At 38.2% G+C, this 22,634-nt stretch overlaps 1 protein-coding gene across 8 annotated transcripts; it reads left to right on the top strand.

Annotated features, from left to right (window-relative positions):
- Nucleotides 1-1,209: 1,209 nt before the first annotated feature.
- Nucleotides 1,210-22,419, top strand: LOC309584554 (heterogeneous nuclear ribonucleoprotein K). 8 transcript variants are annotated; one of them, XM_082300605.1, is made up of 16 exons: nt 1,210-1,338; nt 4,016-4,091; nt 4,201-4,279; nt 5,130-5,240; nt 6,802-6,858; nt 8,307-8,350; nt 9,287-9,359; nt 9,970-10,083; nt 11,105-11,233; nt 11,734-12,041; nt 12,363-12,417; nt 18,404-18,454; nt 20,301-20,322; nt 20,397-20,479; nt 20,923-21,092; nt 21,869-22,419. In XM_082300605.1, exons 3-16 carry the CDS (start codon nt 4,232-4,234, stop codon nt 21,900-21,902), a joined length of 1,299 nt encoding a protein of 432 aa, XP_082156731.1. In that variant the 5' UTR covers nt 1,210-1,338; nt 4,016-4,091; nt 4,201-4,231; the 3' UTR covers nt 21,903-22,419. The 8 variants fall into 8 exon arrangements, with proteins under 8 accessions (XP_082156731.1, XP_082156733.1, XP_082156735.1 ...); XM_082300607.1 differs by lacking the exon at nt 1,210-1,338 and adding an exon at nt 1,553-1,615 and having other exon boundaries at nt 4,201-4,280; nt 5,143-5,240; XM_082300609.1 differs by lacking the exon at nt 1,210-1,338 and adding an exon at nt 1,553-1,615 and having other exon boundaries at nt 4,201-4,280; nt 5,143-5,240; nt 21,930-22,419.
- The last annotated feature ends 215 nt before the right edge of the window (nt 22,420-22,634 follow it).

The raw sequence follows: 22,634 nt of genomic DNA on the forward strand, positions 1-22,634 counted from the left end.
TGTTAGAACATCATCAGCAAAATCTACCTTGAGATAAACTGAGCCACCAGAAATTTTTGTCTTTATACCCCTGAACCCATTACTGCATGTGAGCTTTCTATTAAGAGTTAAAATAAAACATCTACATTTCAGAATTGGAAATTATCCTCCCATCTCATTAGCGCTATTAAGAACACAAGTGAGGAGCCTCATTTACAATATAAACTGCTTGGGGTCTGTATTTGTATCATAGAGGTGATTTTTACACTTTAATCATGTTAAAGCTTTGGAACTGACAACAGAAAGCTAGCCTGATCTATCAATGTTATCTAGAGACCCAGTCCAGGATTTGGCTGCAATAGCACCAAATTTTGGTGGTCATTGTTTCAAGAAAATCAGTGGTTAATAAGCTCTAGCTTCTTGATAGTTTTGGAAGCATCTATGCACACTTAAATTGTATAACTGCATTTAGAACCTATTTATCCCCTAAAGGGGGATGACCAAGGAACTCAACCTCCCTACAGAATTACACCAAAGAAAAATTACTGTAAGAAGAGTAAAAAACCAACATTTTTGTCTTCTGACATTATAACCCGCAGCTAAGAAAAAAATATCCTGCTTTTAAGTTTGCTCTAAAACTCTACCACTTGGAAAAAATGGTACAGTTACAGGAAATAACCCATTTGTTTACTCATCAACTGGTCTAATCTCTAGCATGTCACGCCATTTTCGATAAGTTTCTCATGTCGTCCATGCAGTCCTAAGCCTGTCACCCGCTTGGTGCTGCTACCCTGTGCCAAGACCCCCGGGGACAGTAAGGCCAGCTATCATCCCACATCCCTGCGGACACCGACAAGCTGCAGTGGACAGCGATGGATGCTAAGACGAGATGGCCCGTCCCACCAGAGTCACATTAAGGACGACACATACCTCCCTACTCCTCAAACAGGCTGACCAGAGCCCAAGCCCCTTCCCCCACACCCTACCCTTAGCCGAGCCACCCCATACACTTATCTGAGCCAGGAGCGGTGCCGAACGAGCGGGCGGGCAGAACCAGCAGGGCAGCCCACTTCCCATCACCTGAGTTGTAGGTGGGAAGGAAGACGAAAATACACCTGCTCTCTGTACACAACCCCCAAAAACGCCGCGCAACTCAACAGCCAATAGGAGGCGTGGCGCCACGCGCGGCTTTAAGCATCGCAAGAACACTGCCCCGCCTCCTCTAGTGCTAGGGAACAAGCACAAGACGGAGTTTTCGCAGGCGCCATTTTCTCAAAAAACCTCTGAGGTCGCTCTCCTTTACTGCCTTCTATTATCTCCACTGTTCTTGCCGCTCTTCTCGTGGCTCCTGTCAGGCAGGTAAAACAAACAAACAACCTAGGCACACTGCGGCAGTGCAGGGTGGATAGTACTCCTCGTGATACTCAGGCCTGTCTCGCCGTGGTCTACACGGAGGGCGGGGCGAACTAGAGGCCATCCCTGCCCTGATGGGCAGTTGCCTTACCCAACGGGGTCGCAGCGGGTCCCCCATGGGGGGAGGAGAGGAGGTGGTTGGGCCAGTCATCTGGCAGTGCTAGTGGATGTGTGTAGGTAGTAGGAGCTGCTTACCTTTCTCTTCCGTACGTGGTGAGTGCAGGTAAGCGCGGTTTGAAGGGGGTGTTGCTTGCATTGGGGGTGGGATAGGGGGGATGGATTAAGCTGGGTTGAAGGAAATTAAGCTGTTGATCGCACCCTTCCCGACCCTGTTGTGTGACACAAAAACACGGGAGGCCTGTTGCCGCTGGGCTCCAGGATTTTCTTGGACTCTCGCAGGGAGAGCGCGGGACGGCGGAATTGGTTAGGTCTGGGGATTGCTGCGTGGAGAAGGAGGGGGCCGGGAGTGACTCCTCCTTAGCTAATGTAGAGTGGTTTTGCGCCACCTGCGGACCCAAGGGGCTCCATCTGCCCTAGGGGAAGGGCGAAAAGGATGATTCGTGTCTCTGCTGGCAGCCGTCGCGTTTCGGTGGCCTTAGTGCGAGCACGGCGGCCCAACTGGTGCCGCTCCCGGAGGAGCGATGTGGTGGAGGCAGGTCGGACTAGCGGGTGCGTGCTAAGGCCGGGGGGGCGGTCGCCACCGCTTTCTGGCGCCTACCTTGGGTAACTGTGGATGGGGTGAGTTTTTGGGAATTATGGTGGGCAGAGAGGAAGACGAGTGAGGGCACTCTCTGCTGCGGCCTATGCGGAAGCAGCCGTGCCAAAACGATTTGGGAGCGTTCTGTAGCAGAGCCTGCTTTTAGGGGCCATGCCGGAGTTCTCGTGGCAGGGCTGTTGCACTCTGTTGGCCCTGCTTGAGCTCGGGTGAGGGCCTCTTGTGAGTGCCTCCTTTGTGTCTCCCTGGTCAGAGTGGGGGAAACCTTGTGACCGCGTGGTGGTGGTTTGTCGGCTCACGGCTCCGCCTAGCAGTGTGTAGGCGCTATTACAGCGGCCGCCATTTCTGCTCGTCCCCGCCACCACGGAGGTGGGTCTCAGACTTTGGGGGTTATGTAACGGCGCCTTTCCCCCTCCTAGGGAGTGAGCTGGGATTTTGAGCGCTTGGCGGCTGGCTGGTTTTAGAAACTGTGTGAGGGGTAAAGGTGAACATCAGCCCGAGCAGACTGGCGCGTGGGCTGCGGGAGGGAAGAAGGGGAGGCGTCCAGGCGGGAAGGGCCCTTAGTCCCGGAGGGAGCGGGATAGAGACACGCCGACATCTCCCAGCCCTCTACTCATGTCCGTGACTGCTTTATTCTTTAGATGTTTTTTAAAATGTTGTGTTAGTCAATTTAATCCTGCAAATTCGTTTTGCACAAAAGAGCACAGTAACTAGTCGAGAGCATCTTGTCCTGAACAGTATATTGCACTTCCCCCTGCAGCTCTAGAATTTTTGGGAGGGTCATAAATTGAATAGGGTCTGGAAGGGTTAGCCATTTGAACCTGGTGAAATTTCTCTTCACGCCCCCATCCCTGCGTTCTAGCAGCGTCTGTTTTGAGACTTGGCTATTCTTTAGGCGGCGCTTTTTCTATTAGCTCAAATTAGGGGCCTGGAAATACTAGCATGTGCTGGGAAGGTGGTGTCTCAGCAGTGACTGTAAAAGAGTGCATGCCTACCGGCAGTGCTTGCTGTTAGCCTGCAAAAAAAGGGTAACTTACAAATTAACGGATGATTAAAAGGATGCTTTAAAAAGTTAAACATACCTCACTTTTTCTTCGTGGATATGTGTATCAACTGTTTGTTCAGGCTATGAAAGTTGAGCAATAAAATCCAAAGGAGGGAAAATAGCGTTCTTTGTTTGGCTGTTATCTGTACAAATTAATTTTGTAATAAGGTGCAAAATTTTTCTGCCTGGACTTTAATTTGTTTTACAAGTATTCTCACGTGGACTCAGCAAAAATAGATCTTGTAAGAGGTACCTGTTTCACAAGATCAAAAAAGTTTGTCTGTTTTTGAGATTCCTCATACATGTATGCAGAGGTTATACATTACAGTGTGCTATTTTTAACAAATTTTTTCAAGTGTGGCTTGTGTGTAATGTTTTGTTCATCTGTTATATTGAATGGAAGGCATGCTAGTAAGTTGATAGAAAACTTATTCTAATTACCAACATTAATTTTATAACTTTTTGTCTAAATTGTTTAGTCTAAATTTAGAACTAAACAATTAGCAGATTGAAACATAGCATCTCCTAAAAAGGAAATTCAAGATATGTTCTACAACATCCTAAAAGAAGGAACCAGATAATTATTCACTTTAAATATCTGAAAATCATTTTCAATAAATGTGATTGCTTAAAACTAGCAAATGCTTGAAAATGAGCAAGGTTGGAATAATTCAGAGTGTAATTGTGTATCTGTAAGCTTTTGTACTTGATTATTATTTCTTCTCTTGATGATATGTTTGGCCTTGTTTTTTCATTTATAAAGAAAAGCTTTGCAGCAAAATCTCAGGTCAAAGCCCCGTTTTCAGTTGTAGCAAGAATTAGACCTGTAAGTGAACAGAGTCTGATCTATGCTGTTTTCATAGGTTTCTGAAGCAGTAGGGTTTTGATATCCTGCCCAGAACACTTGAGTTTTGAACTCTGCAAGTATATATCAAACTGGTAAGTTCTAAAAGCAGGCATTTCTTCTTGCTTTTCCCATTAGTATGATGTACAATTAGCCTTTTCCCCCCACAAAATAATGTATTAGCTCTTTTTTATTCTGCAACAGGTTTTACCTTCACTCCTAAGAATAAAAGGTAATGGAGACTGAACAACAGGAGGAGACCTTTACCAACACAGAGACAAATGGTAAATTTTTTAAAGGGCTATTTTATTTTTGGGGAAAGGAAACTTTTTGATTCTTGGTGTTTCTAACTATTTTGGAATGCTTTAACTGTATCAAATGCTTCATTTAATCTTTCAATTTTTAAATGTCCCATGTGGTTTTATGTGATTTTTGTATCATGAATATTTAAGTTTTCTTTGGGAGTATTTTAGTCATGGTATAAGTAGCTAAAAGTTATAAGTAAAGATTTGAAATTATTTGATAGCTAAATACTCAGTACTTGTATGAACAATGTGATCACGCAAAGATACTGTTAGGCATATCTATTACTGTATTTTATTTATTGCAGTTGTTTGTTTGAAGGAATGTATATATATGTGAAATATTTCTAAATATTAGCTAAATGAAAAACCTCTTGGACATAATTAGTGAAGAAGAGTTAGAGCATTACTATTGATCCAGGCCAGTTTTTTAAAGTGATTTGAAATACTGCTTTCCTACTGTTTCACCAGTATTTCAGTATTGGACAAACTACTTTTAGTCTTTTGTGCTTTAAGGTTTTCCCAGTTGTAAAAGAAATACTAAGTAGATGATGCAGCACTGTTGTAAACAGTGCTATTTTTTCACTAAGTTTGCAAAATTCTCATTTCAACTGTAGTTTATAAATTTGAATGAGTCTTCACTTATTAATTGATATGTAGACTGATGAAGTAGAAACCTGTTTCTGTGATATAGATGCTCAGGGTAGATGTCAGAAGTTAGCATTGGGCTAATGGGAGGGAATGCTTCACTAGGAATACAGTGCATAACTTGATATACAGTTTTATCGTGACTTAGAAAGTTAAATATATATTTGTGTTTTCCCCCCTATGGACCTGTCTACAGGCAAACGTCCTGCAGAAGATATGGAAGAAGAACAGGCCTTCAAAAGGTCTCGGAATACGGATGAGATGGTTGAATTGCGCATCTTGCTTCAAAGCAAAGTATGCTTTTTTAGTATTGCTATGTTCCTGGTTATACCATTGCTTAAGACAGTGGTGACAGTGTACGTTGTGGTGTATGTTTAGAAAAAACTTGTGCTTTATTTAAAATTTATTAGGAATATTTGTAAGTGTGCATGAATGATAGTGAAGTATATTGCAATCTTCAATAATTTTTTTCAAGGATGAGTCTAATGATCTATGGGACTTCTTTGATTTTAAAAAAATGTACTCATTGAAAAAATAAAGACAGAAATTATAAGCCACTTCTCATGTTTGAATAGACCATAATTGTTTCCAGGGTAATGACTGTGTATTCATCTTTAGAAAGCAAGCAGTTTAGAGAATGATCAGCTTATGATTGTAAATTAAATATGAGACGCAAGATGAGGACTTCCTCAAGATTTTAGTAATTTCTCCAGATTTAGTAAATCTATATGTATCAACAGTAGGAAATAAGGGAGTAATGTTTCGTGGATTGCAATTGCTTCATTGGCTAGTATAAATTGTCACAGTAAAACTGCTATTTATGAATCTCCTTTAGTATTTCCAGTTGTTGCAGATGTTTGTGCTGTCTGAAGTAACTCAGTCTTGTGTTGGGGTAGGGGAATGTTACCTTAACTCTACATGGCATTTCTAATGAATAGTCAAGTTATGTGGAGTGCTGTTAGCATCATGTATGAACTGCATAGTAAAAGCAATAATTTTGCATGTAGTTCTTGAAATAGCCTGGTAAAAAATTAGTTTTACAATTTCCCCTCTTGAATATCTTGAGTTTATTCCTGTTAATTTTAGCAACTGGAGATTAGTAATTGTTTATATTGGTTTTGCATTCTTCAGACTGTACCTACCTGAGTGGTCAGTTGAGTTACATAGGCTTCAATCAAAAGTAGCATTTGCTCAAATGTTTGGAGTGGGAAAGTGAAATTTGCAAACATTAAAAAAGTGATCAAATAAACTAGCAAAGTTGTTGCCCTACATACCATGCATGGAATCCCATAAGTTATTTTTTCAGTCATATTCTAGCTATGAGATGGTTGGGGCCCTGAGCAACCTGATCTAGCGAGTGACATCCCTGCCCATGGTGGGGGGGTTGGAACTAGATCATCTTTAAGGTCCCTTCCAACCCAAACCATTCTATGTTAAACATGACAGATCCCAGGATAGACCTCTGTGGTACCCTACTTCTTACCAGCCTCTAGGTGCAATAAGATCCATTAACTATTACCAGTCATCCAACCACTTTTTTATTCATCTGCTTGTCCACATATGATTCTATGAGAATACAGGCGGAATTGCCTAGAAACTTAAATTTGGAATTGAAAAAATATTGCTGAGTATTTTTATCTCTGCATTGACCTTTTTTTGACTTTTTTTTCCCCATGTTAAAACCACATCAGTTTGTTTTGATTTAATTTGAACCTTTCAAAAGGAAACAAGCCTCACCCCACCCTTAAATGCATCCCACAAGGTAATGCAGAAACAGATACATTGTTAGTCTTTGGTTCAAAAAAATACTCTGTGCTGTATTAGCCTAATGTAACTTCTGAAAACTATTTTCCAGAATGCTGGAGCAGTGATTGGAAAAGGTGGCAAAAATATTAAGGCACTTCGTACAGATGTGAGTATACATGAATTTGAATTAATTTAACACCAATTCTTCCAGAGCACTGCATTGAAAACTTGATTGCATACATTTCTAGAAATTGAGAAATTCAAACCTAGACAACAATAATCCAATAAGCCACTTATAATGATTGTTGGAGAAGATAACTTTGGTTTTTCAATTTGTGTTTTAATTGAAGCCCAGCTCAAGTTATGTGGGAGGAGAGGTTTATATTAAACCTCTTTGCTTTCAAACAGGGTTCCTCTAAATTGCACACTTAAAATGAGTTTACATCTATAATTAGAAATGTTGGCAAAACTTAAAACCTGTAACTATACCATTTCCTATATGTGTGAATCCATTATAGTGCTATTGAAAACTATCACTGGTGGCTGGCTTAATCCAGCGATAAAAGGATTCTTGAACTTCCTTTCATAAAAACCCCAAAACATAATGGTCCATCTGTTTTTATTTTAACAGTGTGGACATAAAGCACAAAAACATTGAAGTTAAGGTTGCACGATTTAGATACAGGTATAGAACAGTAAAGAAACATTTTATTTTAGCTGGAAGCATTTTTAAGTGGTCATTACTTATTTACCTATTCATATTTTATGTGGGTTGACTCTTGTGATTAGACACACATTCAGTGTAAATGTTATGTATTTATAAAACTTGGCAATGCTTCTTAAATTCCATTTGTTTACACTCCTGTACTTAGCATCAGCTACAATTTTGGCAATTTTTTTCAGGCAAGACTGTGTTCAACACAATATTTGCTAATATATCATTGCAAAATCAGTTCCATCTAAGGTCACAAACTATAGCAACTAGAATTGAGGATTAAACTGAAATGGTCAGGAATCATGCAAACAAACTTTGGCAGCTAGTGGTTTTGTTTGTTTTAAGTAAATAAACACATCACCTTACTCCAGATAATTTAACTGGTCTGGAATACTAACTTTCCCAACTTGCCCAAGGTTTCAGTAATATGAATCTCAACAATTTTTGTGTCTACATTCATGAGCCAGCCTGCTACTGAAACATCATTGTTAAAAGTAAAATGAAGTTTAGTCAGATAACATAACTTGTGAAGATCCATACTGTTCAACCACAGTTGATGTAGCAATTCATTATTGTGTTAGTCTTCAAAACAACTTAAACTTGCTTCATTAACTGAGAGTAATAAGTATAGTTTGTATTAAATTAAAATTTATTGCTTTTCCCCCTTTTCCCTCTCCTTGTTTTTTGGCCATATATCTCCGTTACCCATGTACTGGATCGACTTGCCCCTGCGTTGCCCACCATGACGTTGGCCCATCCGCCCCTGAACGCCCATGTGAAAACCCTGGTTGGCTATGCCCAAAAATGTGCTTGTTGCCAAACGGGTACCATACTTGACAACTTCTGATTGAATGCCCATGCCCAATGCCAACATCCACGAACGCCAATGACCAATGCAGTACAATGCAAGTGTTTCAGTCCCAGACAGCAGTGGCCCCGAGCGGTATGTCCCAACAGTTTATGCCTCACTGCCTGATTAGAAAGAGAGAAATGTCTTTTATTACCTGCCTTTGATATAAATAGTATCCCCTTATAGACCGTGTATTGTTTTTTTTTAAAGTTTTCTGTCTTATTTTCCCCATTAAGTCTTTTTGTCACTGAACTTTTACGTGAGTTGGCCACCCAAACAATCCACTAATTTTATTTCATTGGAAAGAGCACAGCTTCAAGTGTTGTATATTTACTGTATTATAAATCAAATTGATTCAGGAGTCTCTTGCTCTGGTCTTTGTGGCCCACCTTTCTCCCCCCAGCATTGTCCGTTCATAATTATTTCTGCTGAAATACTAACTCTAGTTCACTTCTCATTTGTGTTACGTTTTTGTTTGTTTGTGGGGTTGTGTATTTGATTTGTTTTGGGGTTTTTCCCCTTGTATTTATATTCCATTTCTTGCAGAGCCCATTAGCAATCTAATTTCTATCTGGTGTCTCAAGCTTACTCCAGATATAATGTTGACTACTTACATATCCCCACCTTTTCTACAAAAAGGTGTGCTAGTTTTCCCAATGTAATGGTAAGGGTATACTAAATTAGTGGTGGTGGGGAAAGTGAATATTCACTCATACTTTAAGTTTTGGATCAATTTCTTGCCTGGTTAATCTGTCTGAGCCCTTCCAAAAGCTCTTGTGAGTTCTCTTGCTCTCTCTGCAAGACCTACCTATCCTTAAATTCTTGTATTCATCATGCATATATATTGGATATAAACAAAGATGCATGTGTTGTAAATCCAGTGAACAAGTTTACTTTAAATGGGGAATATTAATTGTAAGGTCTTCTGTGTAGTCAATCTTGTTAGAATTTTGTGTATGATTATGAATACTAAACTTATTTCTGCTACTTTCCACCTTCTCTGTTTTCTGACGCTACGGCCTCTAACAGTATCTTGAGTATAAGTGCAGATACAGAGACAATTGGAGAAATCTTGAAGAAGATTATCCCTACTTTGGAAGAGGTATGTCTCTTAGGTTTGTTTCTTTTTCAGAGATAAAAATTTAGATTTTAAAACAAGATAATTCTAGATGATTGCATCATATTTTTAATATATTAAATTAGAAAGTTAAACCCAGCCTTTTTTTGAAAGAAGACCTATAGCTCTCAATGTATGTGTTGGCATTTTTTTTTATAGGGGACAGAGAAAATTTCTTCTTAAAAAATTAATATTTGGAACAGCTTCCTCCCCTTCAAACCACCTGTTTTCTTACTAGTTCCCAATTTGAAGTAGCTCTATTATAATTTCCATTCTGCCTTTGCTTTGTAATCAAGTGTGTTGCACTGTTGGATATATTAAAATTCTATATAACAGCAATAATAATAAAAGAAATAAAGAAAGCTAATTTGACATCACCTTGTGTTGAGGCAAATTACTTTAAAATATGTGATTTTTTTTTTTTTTTTTTTTTTGGGGGGGGGTAGCAAATACCATATTACAGTTCAGCAGTAAATTAAGTCATGCCATGCTGTTTGGAGAAAAATCTTAACAAAGAAAATCAAAATTAGTATTTGGATTTTTCAATTTTTTTTTTTCCCCTGACTAATATTTTATTCTTGTATGCATCTTACAGTACCAGCACTACAAAGGTAGCGACTTTGACTGTGAATTAAGACTTCTAATTCACCAAAGTCTAGCAGGAGGAATTATTGGTGTCAAGGGTGCTAAAATCAAAGAACTCAGAGAGGTACTGTTTCCTATTCTTTTCAGATTCTGCTTTTATTCTATAAACAAATTAGGTATTTGTGTTCATAAGCAGTGAGTGTAAGCTTCATCTGTGATCTATGATTAAGAACATATTTCATACATGAAGTAGCTGTTGGTGATAGAGCCCAGAACTACTTATAAAGCTTTTAAGTGTATTAGCAGTAATCTTTATAAATAAAGGATACTTTTTAAAATTAAAATGCCGTTCATCACGCCTTCTAGAATGAACTGCTGAATAGGCTATATCTGTGGTGTTGAATATGGAAAACTATTTAGTGTGGATGCATCTCCATAAACTCTTTAATGATAATTTAATAGATGTTTGAATACTGTTATAAAAAAGTATGGTGGGGTTTTCTTAGGGTTTTGTTTGTTTAGTTTTTGCTTTTTTTTAAGTTTCACTACCTTGAAGACTACAGTTTCCTTTGTGAAGGAATGAGGTTTTGTTTTAAAAAGCTAGTGGTCTCTATCAATCTAGAGTGTTCTTTTCTGTCCTTTCCTCACATTTTGTCAAAGGCAATTCCAGGTCAGTTTAGGCATAAGCTACTATTTGTGTGGAATGAGGGGAAGGCAAGATGAATAGACATAATCCTAGCAGCATTGCTTTCTTGCATCCAAAGCATGTTTTTATTACATGAAGGCTTATATAACCTGTAAGCTCATAATGAATATGTGGTCCTTTTGCTTGTATTTGATTAAATAACCGTGTAGATGAGCCATAATTGAAAGATTTCAAAAATCTAAATTTTTCACTAGCATTTCATACAAAGTGATGCCACTGCAGGTCTTAAAAATATAATATTTTAAGATTAAATTTGTTGCAAAAACTCAGAAGCCAAGCATTCACTTAAAGTGACTAGAAGTTTAATGATTTGGTTTGATTGTTTCTTTTAAAATGTTTTAGTGTGTGTCTTACCCATTTTTTTTTCAGTAAGTTTATAAAATTGTTTAAAATACTTCTATTTGAAGATTTTGGAGGTTGCTTTTCTTCTATTCAACAGAACACTCAAACCACCATTAAGCTCTTTCAAGAATGTTGTCCTCATTCCACTGATAGAGTGGTGCTTATTGGTGGAAAACCTGATAGAGTTGTGGAATGTATCAAGATTATCTTGGATCTTATCTCTGAGGTAATGTCTCTTAAAGTTATTCTTTCACTGGTATTCGTGAAAGTCAGGAGGATTTGGCTGAAAAATTATATCTTTCTATTTCTATTTTTAATTCAGTGCCTCTTCTCCAGTAACAAAATAAGTGTTGGACTGTTAGCACCTTTTGAAGTTATTCCTACTTGCTAGAATTGGAGTGTACCTTATTGGAGAGAGAAGACATTTTTGGTACCAAGGGACTTAGTCATGCTTTACATATCAGTAAAATAAGAAAATTTAAATTGGGGAGCAAGTGAAACAAATGTATGTGCCACCCATCAATAACAGCAATTTCTCTATCATAGTTAAGCTGTCAGGAAGCATATCACTACCCCTGCCTTGCTTATGAGTATTGTGAAATAAAGAACATATTCAGCATGTATAAATTCATATTTATATATTTAATATATTAATTTAATGAAATATAGTTGTATCAGCGCTAACTGGTGGGAGGGGTGGTGGTTTTGTTTTTGTGTGTGTCTTAGTCTCCAATTAAAGGACGGGCCCAGCCTTATGATCCCAATTTCTATGATGAAACATATGACTATGGTGGCTTCACAATGATGTTTGATGATAGAAGGGGACGTCCAGTAGGCTTTCCCATGCGTGGAAGAGGAGGCTTTGATCGAATGCCTCCTGGTCGTGGCGGACGACCTATGCCTCCATCAAGAAGAGATTATGATGATATGAGCCCTCGCAGAGGACCTCCACCACCGCCACCAGGCCGTGGTGGCAGAGGTGGCAGCAGAGCTCGTAATCTTCCTCTTCCTCCTCCACCACCTCCTCGTGGCGGGTAAGCTGTTGCATAAATGCATTGTACAAGTTGAGTAACATTTACTGAATTGTGCTCATGTTTCCAGGACTTGTTTCACACTCAATGTTGGTAGTGATTATGCAGGATTGAGTGTGTATTGCACCAGAAAATTTTGAAAAGTATTTGAATTTAATTATTTCTGCAGTATTATCAGGACTAGTAGTTCTGTAACTGTGTCATTCAGAACTAGGCTAAAGCATTTAGAAATTCATAATTGTATGCAAATCGTTAAAACTTGAATTAGAATATATAAACTAGTTCATAACATGAGTCATGTGCTGCTGCTTTTTCTCATTTTAGAGATCTTATGTCTTATGACCGAAGAGGTAGACCTGGAGACCGTTATGATGGAATGGTAGGAGTTAAAATTTGTTTTGTTTAGTAAATACAGTTAGCACTTTGAGGAAACTTCTTGAATACATATATTTAAGTGTGGAACACGCGTGCTTCTGATAAACTTTGATATCTCCAAAATGTTTTGGCCATACAAATGGTCTCCCCAAGAATACAACTGTTTGAGTTGTAAAGAGTATTTGGGATGTGATCTGCTGTGTGGTTTTGGTTTGTGGGATTTTTTTTTTTTTTTTGTTTGGTTGGTTGTTTTTCCCTGCCTACCATCAACAATGGAATAGAAAGTTGGTAGAGCACAGTCCCTGCAGGTTTTATTACACAGACCATCTTGTAGACTCTCTTTTTAATCAGGATGACAAATAGAATTTGGGAGGCTTTTCAGATTAAGAAAGCATGTCAGAACAATGTTTTCCAACAGATGTTAACAAAATTTAAGAGAACATGGATAATATCTCTAAAGGGCTCTAGTTGGTCTGGCAGATAATTGCTTTTTTAATTCAGTTCTTTATGCCGATTTGTCTGAAAAAAAATCTACTATAATTTCAAATGTTTTGGAGCCAGGACCACTGTTAAGATGAACTTTAAATGAAATTAGATACATTTCAACCATGTTGGGAGGTGGGGAGAATTAAAAAATGCGTAAAGATATTCTTCCATGTTGTACTCTGAAATATGACTTCATGGTAGTTGTTTATTGTATCCTTTATTGTATCCTCTTTCCTGGGAAGAGAAATCCTAGGTATCTGGGAGGTAAACCTCTGGTTAACAATCTCTCAATCTCTTCTTTTTTTTTTTTTTTTTTTTTCCCCTCCTCTGGCTCTGTTTGGCACATTCTTTAAGGTGACAGGTTAGATGAGATTATTTTATTTTAAATGAATGGAAGAGAAAGTAGAGGAGCTATGAAATGGGCTACCTAAATGAGATTTACACATTGGTGCCTCCTGGGAGGAAGAGGCAATTACTTCCAGTAACACATACTGGAAGTACATATTGAAAGAATGTCAAAATTGAGGCACCAGAAGCCTAGCAGAAATATTGAAACTAAAGACTTGCATTTAAAATTATTAAAACCACAGACCACTCCCACCCGCCCAAAAAAGAAGTAAACAAACCCACAATAAAAAAAACCCACAACATAAAAAACAGCAAGTTGTCTATGCTACTCAGGATCTTAAGAAACTAGGAGTCATGAACTAGACCTCTAAGATCACTTATTTGTATTTTCATGTTTTCAAAGCTCAGGTTTTGTGTTTTCTTATTTGCAGCTGGTAAAACCAATGTCAGGGCATATAAACAGAGCAATCTGCCCTTCCTTGGGTATGTGGTTGAGCACAGTCTTCAGCTTGGGCAATAGTGTGTTCTAGTTCTGTTCCATTCCATTTAGAATAGAAAAATCTGTTTGAACTCTAATCTGACTTTGATCAGGTTGACCTTGGCTTTCTTGACATGAGTTTCTACAAATAAATAGGAGTCATCTCTGCTCATTTTCCATGTTCTGAAAAGCAATTCTATTTCCTCTTCACAGTGGAGCTGCTCATGGCTTTGGCTGCTTTATGCATGAGTTTCATAGCCTACAATGAGGTCTGCTTTCTGACACAGATTGTATTTAATTTCTAGTTTTGGCTAGCCATAATCCCAGTATCCTTAATTGTATAAGCACATGAGAAGTCTTTCCATGGATTGTGAGGCTAAAGCTCAGTGTCATGCCAGAAATATAAGGTCTTGAGCTGATATGCATTTCACATAGAAACCATTCTGTAACAAAACATTTAGAGTAAACCAACATCATTGTGGTTTGTGAAGTAATGCATGGGAAAGGCAACTTTCAGAGAGCAGGACTGCCATTTTACATAAATACATTAAAAGGCAAGAATAGTCTCTTCAGACCAACATCTTGGAGATGTTGAATCTACAGAAATCCTCATTTTCTGCCAGATCTTTTCTCTAAAAGTGGGAAAGTTCAGACTTGTAAGATGGTGAATCAAGACTGGATGGTGAAACTTGAATTTTCTGAGATGTAACAAGACTGATAGTCTTGTAAATTTGAAGATGGGAGGAAAAAATAATTGTGTGTATATATATAATTTATTCTGAAGCATTTTACTAAAAAACATACATGCATTGTTTCTCTTATTTACAGTGGTATATATTTTAGGCTATAAGTACTCCAAATCAAATGCCTATGGACCATGACAGCTATTTTGATAGCCAAGAAAACACAAATGCATTTCCACTATTACTTTTTAAACACCCCCATCCCCATGGGTGCTTTAGATATACAAATGCACAAAAACATACCAGGGAAAAAATAAGGTGGAGAAGTACATATAAAGCTATTTAATCACCCTCTTCCCCCCCTTTTTTTTTTTTTTTTTTTTTTTCTATAATGGTCGATTCCTAATGCTATCAAAATATTTTTAAATTGAAGTTAATCAAGAGCTAAATCAGTGTCTGTTGTAGTGTATGTTCAAACATCTCATCTGGTTTTCCCCATTCAAATGATTCCTACTGCTAAATCATTATATATATGTGTATATATATATACATGTGTCTGTATTAGCACTTCAATAGAGGTACATACTCTAAAAAAATATTAAACATACTTCATGTTTAAAGAGGTTTGATATTAAGGAGCATGTTAAAAAAAAGTGAAGAAAAAGATGTTTGACACATCTACATAAATACTAAAATTAACAAAATTTCAAATTTTGCTCTTCTGGGCCAAGGAATTTGCCATCAGTTAGTATTACATGTGTATTTTTCAATTGCATGCAAAAGGCAATAAATTCTTATTCATACTAATCACTTTGTCTTATCCAGTCAATGTTGTATTTGGTTTTCATTTCATTTGCATTGGTTGCTAGTAGTAACTAGCACAAATTAATCTGTAGAGAAGAAAATTGTATGCACCTAGTATTTTAGGAACCATTTTTAAAGGAGCACTTATATTTTCATAGAATCACAGAATATCCTGAGTTGGAAGGGACCCACAACGATCATCAAGTCCAACTCCTGGCTCTGCACAGGACACCCCAACAATCCCACCCTGTGCCTGAGAGCATTGTCCAAACGCTCCTTGAGCTCTGGCAGCCTTGGGGCCGTGACCAGTGCCCTGGCTTCTAGTGCCCAACCACCCTCTGGGTGAAGAACTCTTCCTGGTATCCTCCCCTGACACAGCTTTGTGCTGTTTTCTCGGGTCCTGTCACTGGTCACCAGAGATCAGTGCTGCCCCTCCACTTCCCCTTTTGAGGAAGATGTGGACTGCAATGAGGTATCACCTCACTCTTCCCTTCTCCCACGACCTCAGCTGCTCCTCCTATGGCTTCCCCTCAAGGCCCTTCACCATCTTCATAGTCTGCCTTTGGACACTCTCTAATAGCTTAATATCTTCTAGTCTGGCACCCAAAACTGCACACAGGACTTGAGATGAAGCCACCCCAGTGCAGAGCAGAGCGGGACAATCACCTCCCTTGACCTGGTGATGCCCCCCAGGATATGGTTGGCCCTCCTGGCTGCCAAGGCACTGCTGCTTCATGTTAAACTTGCCATCAAGCAGGACCTCCAGGTCCCTTTATGTGGTACTGCTTTCCAGCATCTCTTTCCCCAGTCTGTACATCCAGGGTTGTCCCATCCCAGGTGCAGAATCCAGCACTTTCCCTTGTTGTACTTGATATGGTTGTTGATGGCCTCTGATTTGTCGAGGTCTCTCTGCAGGGCCTCCCTGCTTTTAGAGTCAATAGATCCTCCCACTTTAGTGTTGTTGGCCTTTGTGCCTGACCCGTGAGCCAGTTGCTCACCCATTGCATGGCATGGTTATTCAGACGTGTGCTGGACATTTTGTCCAGAAGGATCTTGGGAGAGACAGTATTGAAAGCTTTACTGAAATCCAAAATGATCACATCAACTGGCTTCCCTTGATCAAGTAGGTGGGTTACCTTGTCATAAAAAGAAATCAAGTTTGTCACGCAGGTCCTTCACCTCATGAAGCTGTACTGGCTGTAACCAATGACTGCAATGCAGTCATTATCTATCAGGTGTTTTTCAATAACTCCCAGAATGATCTCCATAACTTTACCAGGCACTGAAGTGAGACTGACAGGCCTGTAGTTTCCATGGTCATCCTTCTTGAAAATTGGGACAACCTTTTCCGGCTTCCAGTTAGCTGGGACCTCCAGATTCCCAAGATCGTTCACAAATCATTGAGGGAAGTCTCACAATGACATTAGCCGGCTCTTTGGGTACTCTTGGATGAATCCCATCAGCCACCGTAGATTTATAGGGATCCACCTGGAGCAGCAGATCCTGCTCAACTTCAGGGTCAACTGGGAGTTGATCATTCTTGCAGTCATGGTCCTCCAGCTCAGGGCATTGGGACCTCCTTGGTCTGTCTTCTGAGTTGAAGACAGAGGCAAAGACTGCATTAAAAATGTTTGCTTTGTCTCTGTTTGTGAGGTAACCATCCTTATCCTGTAACAGGCCAATGTTATTTATGGTCTCCTTTTTGCTACTGATATATTTTTAAAAGCTTTATTGTCCCCCACAGTTCTGGCAGCTTCAATTTCAGTTGAGCTTTGGCTGCCCAAATTTTCTCCCTACCGGGGCAAGCAGCATCTCTGTATTCTTCCCATGTCACATGACCTTGCTTCCACTGGGCATATACCTTCCTCTTTTGCCTTAGCTCCAGAAAATTATCCCTGCTCAGCCAAGCTGGCCTTCTGCCTCACCTGCTTGACTTCTGACATTTGGGAATTGCCTGTGCCCTTAGGAAGTGGTACTTAAAAAGTGGCCAGCACTAATGGACCCCAACACCTTCCAAAGCATTTTATCAGGGGACCTTACTTGTTCACTGAGAAGCTTGAAGTCTGCTGTCCTCATGTCCAGGGTCGAAGTTTTGCTGGCACTTTTTTTCTTTTCACCAGAGATTTTAAATTTGATTGCTTCATGGTCACTGTGGCCAAGATGGCCACCAATTATCACTTCACTCTTGAGCTCCTTTCTGTTAATGAGCAACAAATCAAGGAAGGCACCTTTCCTAGTTGGTTCCCCTAGTACCTGTACCATGATGTCATCCAGGTGTTTTAGGAATCTTCTGGCCCTGGTTGTACCAGCTGTGTGGTGATCCAGTTAACATCCAGCAAGATGAAGTCCCCCAAAAGGCCAAGGGCAGTTGATTTGGAGGTGTCCCTTAGTTCCTTAAAGAATAATTAATCAGTGGTGTTGTCCTTTTTTTAGTGTGCCATTCATGTCATGTTGTGTTTTAACTCAGTAAAGGCCTTTGCCTTAATAGTAATTTGAAGTGGATACTACAAATCGTATTTTTATAATTTTGTTGATTTTTTTCCCCAACATTTGTTATAGAAGACTGAAGGAAAGAGATGCTATATATCACACTTTTAAAAAGTAATTTGATTTCCAATATAATTAGGCAGTAGTAGATTATTAGTTTAGCTGTTGGCTATGTGAGGTATATGGAAAATAATTAACAAAATATGAGAAGCTATGTCCTTCCTGCTTGACCCATTGGTGACATAGATATATCAATGACAGTTACTTGTTTTATTAAATGCCTTTCCTGTTATGTTTTTATGCATGAGAGAAGTAGAAGGTTTTGGTATCTGAGAGTAACATCTTTTACTATATAGTACAGTTCTAGTACTTAGAGGTAAAAAAAACAAGCAACCAACTGTTCAAGCTTTATTCTGCCCTTAACTGTCTGACATCCTTTGTGTAAGAGGAAAATCTGTTTACACCACAGAAACAAGGAAAAAAGGAAGTGTGACCAGTAACAGTTCCCTAGCAATAAAAGGGAGTAAATCTTGTAACTGGTCTATGTTATTTACTTTTGAGCCTTTATAGTAGTTTAAGTAGTGCAGAAAAATGTTTCTCTATATTGCTGTGTGTGTGTTTGCCAAGTTACCTATAAACCTCCATAACACGGACTTCATTTGGATTCATTTCCTCTTTTCCTTCTATTACATTGTCCCTGGAAGATGATGCAGTGTCATGTAGATGCCTGTGATGACATGCAGCCACCAGAGTTGGTGAGTGTGCTCATGCTTTTATTTGACTACCTTAATAGTTTATTTTTGAGGAAAATAATTTAAATTGATAACTGGAATTTTTTGAGATTGAATGTGGTTAGCAGCAGCTTGCACCTTTGAAAAATCCCTAAAGCTGCCATTGTAACTCAGGTTATTAGCAGTTTATGTCCTGAACAGTGAATCCTATACAGGCAGTTAATGTTCCACAATGGAAGCATGCAGCAGCACAACCAAGAGAAGCTTTTCTGTTGTATTGTCTCTTTTTGTACCCTATTTTACTGTTTCTAAGTTGTAACTTTCACTGTAACTCTTGCTTTGTCAGCACCCTGTAGGTGCATCTATTTAGGAATATGTTCTATTTTAACTTCATCATGTTGTGCTTTCCCCTGTTTCAAATGAGGAATGCTAAAAGTAATTCTTTACTTATAGTTCTGGATAAACTTGTGCATTACCTATCCATATATTTGAAAGTATTCCATTTGATTTGTGTTTATCAAACTTCTTACTCTTAGAGGGTTTAGGGAGGAAAGTTCAAAGGGCATCAGCAAGTGTTTATGCTGTGTAGAAGATGGCAAAGTGCCACCAAATATTAAATGTTAGTTCCTAGTTTACATAAACATTGCAGTTAGAATTACTCATCTGCTGTCAAATTAATTTGCTGTCTTGTAGTCTGGGGAGGAGAAGTAGCAGAAAGGATCAAGAAAATGATTGTTTATTACAAGTTAGCCTGAAAAATAGATTCCCTGTGCAAAATATCAGCAGAAATAGGTAGAAGAGTATGTGTGGAATATGCAGCTCTGATCAGTCTCTGAATTAAGTTCTAAGCAGTGTCCTTCATTGTTTTGTATTTTGCACTCCACTACAAGCTCTTTTTATATTGTATTATGGTCTGTATTGCTAAGCAATGTGATTGCACAACACAGGTTGCTTAGAAACAGATGAACAACTTTTTCTGAATAGCTTCCATTTTGATGTGGCTCTAAAAACCCGACAGGTGTTTGGTTTTTGTTTTGGAAAAAGTTATTGCATTACAACTTCTGCAAACAAGTAGTTCACACAGATTCCTGTATTTCAGTGTTATCAGTTGAATTCTAGAGAAGTGTGCACATCTATTTCTGCTTCTACAGGAAGATTAAAATGAGTGTGTGTGCATATAAAAGGCATTAGGTCAAATTAAGCACTTGATATCAAGTACCAGTCCTAAAAATAAAAGCAGTCACGAGTGCTGCATTACAGTGTTTTGGATTTGTTATATGACAGTTTTAGCAGAACAGTAGTAATTAGTGTCGCAATTGTCCCTTCTAAGATGCAAAGGATTGTAGCATAGTCTGAATGGAGAGACAAGTTATAAAGTTATTAGAGTTGAATTGGTTTTTCCTCAAGATGGAGTAGGAGGGTTGACAGTTACCAGGTAAATGTCTTGTCCCAAACTGAAACTTTAATTTCTCCTGAGCTGTATAGGTAGTAGTAATAAGGCTGAACTCTTATCTTTGGATTTGAATGCTAGTTTAGTTCAAAGGTCAGGAGTAGATCAGCATCAAGAGCTGTTTACCAACTGAATTGATAAGGTTGCTTGGTAAATTGGTATGGCCAGATCTTAATGACATTCTTAGAGATTTTAACAGAGCTAGCTAAAAGAGTCTTGTGGGATATTCCCCCTGACCCCTTGTTCCTGGTCTGCCCTCTTCCCCACTTTGTCTTTAATGACACTTAAATTAAGGTTGTGGGTTAGGATTTTTGCATAAAATAGGCTCAAAATTAACAGTATGATGCTTGAGATGAAAACATGTTAATGAATCACAGCTGGTTTTACTATTTAATGTTTTTCTCTCTCTTTTTCTTATAGTTTGAGGGTGGCTCTGGATATGGTAAGTTTTTACAGAGAACTTTGACATGCACTTCATTTAGTCAGTAAGAGGCTTGATGCATATGTTTAAATCAGACTATTCTTACACAGGGGGCCGTGGTTCATATGGAGATCTTGGTGGACCCATCATCACAACACAAGTAACGATTCCCAAAGATGTAAGTGAAACTGACTTGCTTTCCAATTGTGTTTGAATAAATAAATAAAAAGTCACAGCCTTTTCTTAGGCTATGTAAGTAAATCAGAAGTATTTGGGGTGCTTGTCAAGTACTTTTAATATAAAGCAAGTGTTTCTAAATCATCAAAAGTTTATTCTTAAGGATGTTTGTTTTGTCTTGACTTTAGAGATTGCATTGAACTATCTTTTAATTGTTAATATTCAGTAATAGAGATGGTCTACATAATTTCTTTTTACAAACACTTGGTTCTTCCAACTTTATCCCACCTGTGTTTATATAATATACATTACAGTGACTGCTTTGAGGCTGTAAAAGAGTAAGCTTCCATTGTAACTCTTAAAACTAAATGGATGGAAGCTACTTGAACAGTACTGTGCAGAGAAAGTTATATCAAGAAATGAATGCTTTATTTTCTCCCCTAGTTGGCAGGTTCTATTATTGGAAAGGGAGGCCAGAGAATCAAACAAATACGTCATGAGTCTGGAGCTTCAATCAAAATCGATGAACCACTAGAAGGCTCAGAAGATCGAATAATAACTATTACAGGAACACAGGACCAGATACAAAATGCTCAGTATTTACTGCAGAACAGGCAAGTTGAAGCTTAATGCTGTCCTTACTGTCATTTTTAAACTGACTTTCCTACTACTACATTCTAAAGCTCGTCTCTGTAATATAGTTTTTAGAAGACAGGATTTAAGTAACTATTGAACCTAACTTCTCTAGTGATAGGTCTGCGTTGATTCTTTTTTCTCTGTTGTAATGAAAATGAAAATTCCCTCAAAACTAATCTTGATGGAAGACACCTTAGCCAAGCAGTCCTCTCATTTCTCTGGTGAAAATTGCTGCAAAAAAATTACTTGTAATTAATTATATAGAACCTGTAGAAAATATAGAAGATTTCAGTGGATGTTGGTCTAGTTCTGTGTGGAAGACTAGTGATTTTGTTGTTTTTAGATAACCGACAACAAATCACAGTCTGCCATATGGCACAGGCCATGCCTCTACAGGACAAGTTGAAATCAATTGGTGCTGTTATGCAGCATTTCACACCTTGCTGGCATTACTTTCTCTTCTTCTGAATATTAACAGTTTTGGACGTAGTTTACTTAGCTTTGCTTTAATAACATGTTGGCTATCATAGCATTTTTTAATGTTTACTTGAATGTTTGGCTTTAGATTACTAATATTTAAATGTGCTTTAAATAATTATATGCCTATAATTATTAGTCATTAACCTTTTAAAATTATTTACTTTAAATAGTATTGGGGATTTGTAGTTTAATCTTTAAGAATGCCATTGTAAATATTGATGCAAGATGTATGGTCAATCATTCTAATACATGCTTTTTTCTTTTTCTTTTATAGTGTGAAGCAGTATGCAGATGTTGAAGGATTCTAATGCAAGATTATTTTTTCTTTTTTATAGTGTGAAGCAGTATTCTGGAAAGTTTTTCTAAGACTAGTGAAGAACTGAAGGAGTCCTGCACCTTTTTTTTTTTTTTTTTTTTTAATATCTGCTTCTGTTTAAATAGCCAACATTCCTCTGCTTCATAGGTGTTCTGCATTTGAGGTGTAGTGGAATCTGCTTTTCGCCAGATGTAATGTTTTAGTTCATTACAAATATTTGGGGTAGGAAAAGGTTGCACAAGACTAACACTGAAATTTTGAAACAGCAGCAAAGAGTGGATTTTATTTTTGTTCAGTGGTGGTAAATTGTAATGGTTTTTTTTTTCCCCTGTAACTATTGTGAACACCCTGCTTTATGTACACTGTAATTTTTTTAATTTTTTTTTTTTAAGGGGGGGAAAGGACTGGTTGTTCACATGTCTCTGGCATCCTTTGAGGGCAGTGTGCAGAATGTAATGTTCTTTTTTAAGATGTATTTTACAATTTTTAAATAAATTTAGTAAACCTATTATTGGTGGACATTTTTTTTATATATGTAAGGTAATACCTAAAATGGATACACCCTTTTTCCCCCCCCACAAGAAAATGCGTAAATGAAAGTTGCTGTTAAGCTTGCTCTTCTGCTTCTTTGATATAGATGGAGTTACATGTTTTTGGCAAATTAAAGAAACAGTGTGAAAACTGGCTTGGCTTTGCTATTTGGGGAAAAAAAAGTAAAAAAATA

This window comes from Coloeus monedula (genome assembly GCF_965178545.1).
Source record: "Coloeus monedula genome assembly, chromosome: W".
Lineage (NCBI taxonomy): Eukaryota > Metazoa > Chordata > Aves > Passeriformes > Corvidae > Coloeus > Coloeus monedula.

Coding starts and splice junctions, on each gene's coding strand:
- LOC309584554 (XM_082300605.1), top strand. CDS start 4,232: ATGGAGACTGAACAACAGGAGGAGACCTTTACCAACACAGAGACAAAT. Junction 12,418..18,403: donor GAGACCGTTATGATGGAATG/GTAGGAGTTAAA, acceptor TGTCCCTGGAAG/ATGATGCAGTGTCATGTAGA. Junction 20,480..20,922: donor AAGTAACGATTCCCAAAGAT/GTAAGTGAAACT, acceptor TTTCTCCCCTAG/TTGGCAGGTTCTATTATTGG.